The sequence below is a fragment of the Apis dorsata genome, unplaced genomic scaffold (genome assembly GCF_000469605.1).
Source record: "Apis dorsata unplaced genomic scaffold, Apis dorsata 1.3 scaffold_307, whole genome shotgun sequence".
Taxonomy (NCBI): domain Eukaryota; kingdom Metazoa; phylum Arthropoda; class Insecta; order Hymenoptera; family Apidae; genus Apis; species Apis dorsata.
The window spans coordinates 186847-189118 of NW_006263579.1; the positions used below are offsets into that span (position 1 = coordinate 186847).

A 2272-nucleotide genomic window follows, 5' to 3' on the forward strand; every position below is an offset into this window, starting at 1 on the left:
GAATAATAATAATAATCATAATAATAATAATAAACCGCCGCAGGATGCATTTTATATGTAACTATGAGAATCGCGTTAGAGATAACTTTTTTTTTGAAAAGCTTTAGAAGCTTTATTGCAACTTTAACAACTTTGTTCTTAGCTGTTATTATTATTTTGTGGCCACGAGAATATAGGTCAGTCAATGCTTCGACAGCGTTGCTTTCATACCAACGACAATCAGATCTCTACTTCTGGGTCGAATATAATCGCTTACTTATCAATATAATAATCAATTAACTCATGTGTTTTTTTGCATGCAATTTTTTGCAACGACAATTGCCAAATGATGTGATTATTTGTTCGTAGTTAACATTCATTTTTTCCCCCCTTTTTTTTTCTCTCTCCCCCTCCCCACTAGATTAAATAGATGGTACAACGGATACACCGATCCGAATTGCCATCCGTTTATTTTCGCTACAGCTGTCATTGCTCCTACAGATTCTGCTGCCATCGCTGCTGGTGCTACTTATTTATTATTAACAACCGCTTTACAAGTTATCATCTTTATCGCCGTTATTACGTATTTATTAATTAATTAAGAAAGATTAGAAGTAATCATTTAGCCTAATCTATATAGTCGCGATTATAATAAAGCTCTCTATCTTTTTCTCTCTCTCTCTCTCTCTCTATATATATATATACATATAATGCATGTTGTATCACTGCTGAAATCACGTGCAGATAATTTTTATTAATTTTTATAATCCTTTAGATGCATACGAGAATTGTCGAGGATTAATATTGGATAATAGTAATTACTAATCTAAGTGTATAGAATGTCGTGTAGTGATGCGAAAAAAAAGGGGGGGGGGGGATAGACTCGCGAGTACGAGAGCGAGAAAAATTGAATTGGATAAACTGACTGTTACAGAAACGAAGCCCCCAGCCGGCAAACCGGCGCCGGCCACGGCGGTCACGGGGGACTCCTCACACCCTACGATACTGTGGCAGTGTAACCTGTAAATCATCCTCCGTGGTCTTCCGTCTCTTTCTCTCTCTCTCTCTCTCTTTTTCTCTCTCTCCGTCACCAGAAGAACTCGAGAGAAGCGGAAAGAGTGCGCAACGCTGACTCTTCCCCCGGTGCTGTCGTCGGTCCAAAATTGCAACGATTTGTATCAAGAGTATCACCATCGATCGCGTCGATAGATAGATAGATAGATACATAGATAGATAGATAGATAGATTCGGCCCAATTATATTACGTAGCACACTCGTCGTTTTCGCATACGGGAACGATCGATCGACCGCAACGACATTATCGACCGACGATATTTGCCTCCCGAAGGGACGGACCGTCTTCTTCGTCTTTCGACCATTCTTTCCTTCCTTCCAACCTTTTTGGCCTTTTTCTACTTCGATCTCGCGTCTTTTCTCTCACGTACGTATAGCTCACTCGTTCTTGCTCAATTGTCCTAACGATATTGGAAGGCCAGATTTACGAAACTGCCAAATTGATTGACTGCCGTTCCAGGCGAAAGGATGATCGCTGCTCTTGAGGGGCAACATACCGTTCGTCGTTTCTGTCGCGAATTAATATTGAACGAGTGTTCTGTCGCAAGAAAAAAAAAAAAAAAAAAAAAAAGAAAAAGGAAAAGAAAGAAAGAAAAGGAAAAAAAAGAAGAGAAACGAACATACCCGGCGTGTTCGTCCACGTTGAAAAATGGCTAGAAAGATCCGATCCGCGACGCGTGCTCTCGGCGACGGTGCGTTTCCACGAGGAGGGGAGGGGAAGGGGGGATTGTTTGGCGGGATGTCCTAGGTTACGAATTGTCGCTTCCAAGCGCCCCCACGAGTCACGGGAAGTACACACGAGATATACGTTAGTTTACTCGCTTTTTAAGTCATGGTTGTGCCACACTGCCGCTCCCCGCAGGCATATGATATTATACATATACATACATACATATATATGATAATATTATACATATATATACGATTTATAATTTCGTAACGAAGGTTGTGTCCCTGTCTTTTGGTGATCGACGATCTTTTGAGTCTCGACGTCGCGGAGAGCAAGTCTAGAGTGCACTGTTTTTGCGACAGTGTCGCAGAGAGTGCGTCGTCGTCGTCGTCGTCGTCGTCGTCGTAGCAATAGTTAGAGACCAGGTCGCATCCGATGCCGTGGTGGCGTCCAATCGATAACTTCTTCCGCCGCGCGTATCACGCGATGAGTGAAAAAAATAAAAAAAAAAAAAAAAGAAAAAAAAAGAAAAAAAAAAGAAGAAAAAAA

At 41.3% G+C, this 2272-nt stretch overlaps 1 protein-coding gene across 1 annotated transcript in view; it reads left to right on the forward strand.

Annotated features, from left to right (window-relative positions):
- LOC102672401 (Down syndrome cell adhesion molecule-like protein 1 homolog) overlaps positions 1-2272 on the forward strand; it is a 74523-nt gene that overhangs the window by 65008 nt on the left and 7243 nt on the right. The window contains 1 exon segment of the mRNA XM_031511334.1: positions 914-1062. Coding sequence (XP_031367194.1) covers positions 914-998 — 85 coding nt within the window. The 3' untranslated portion in view covers positions 999-1062.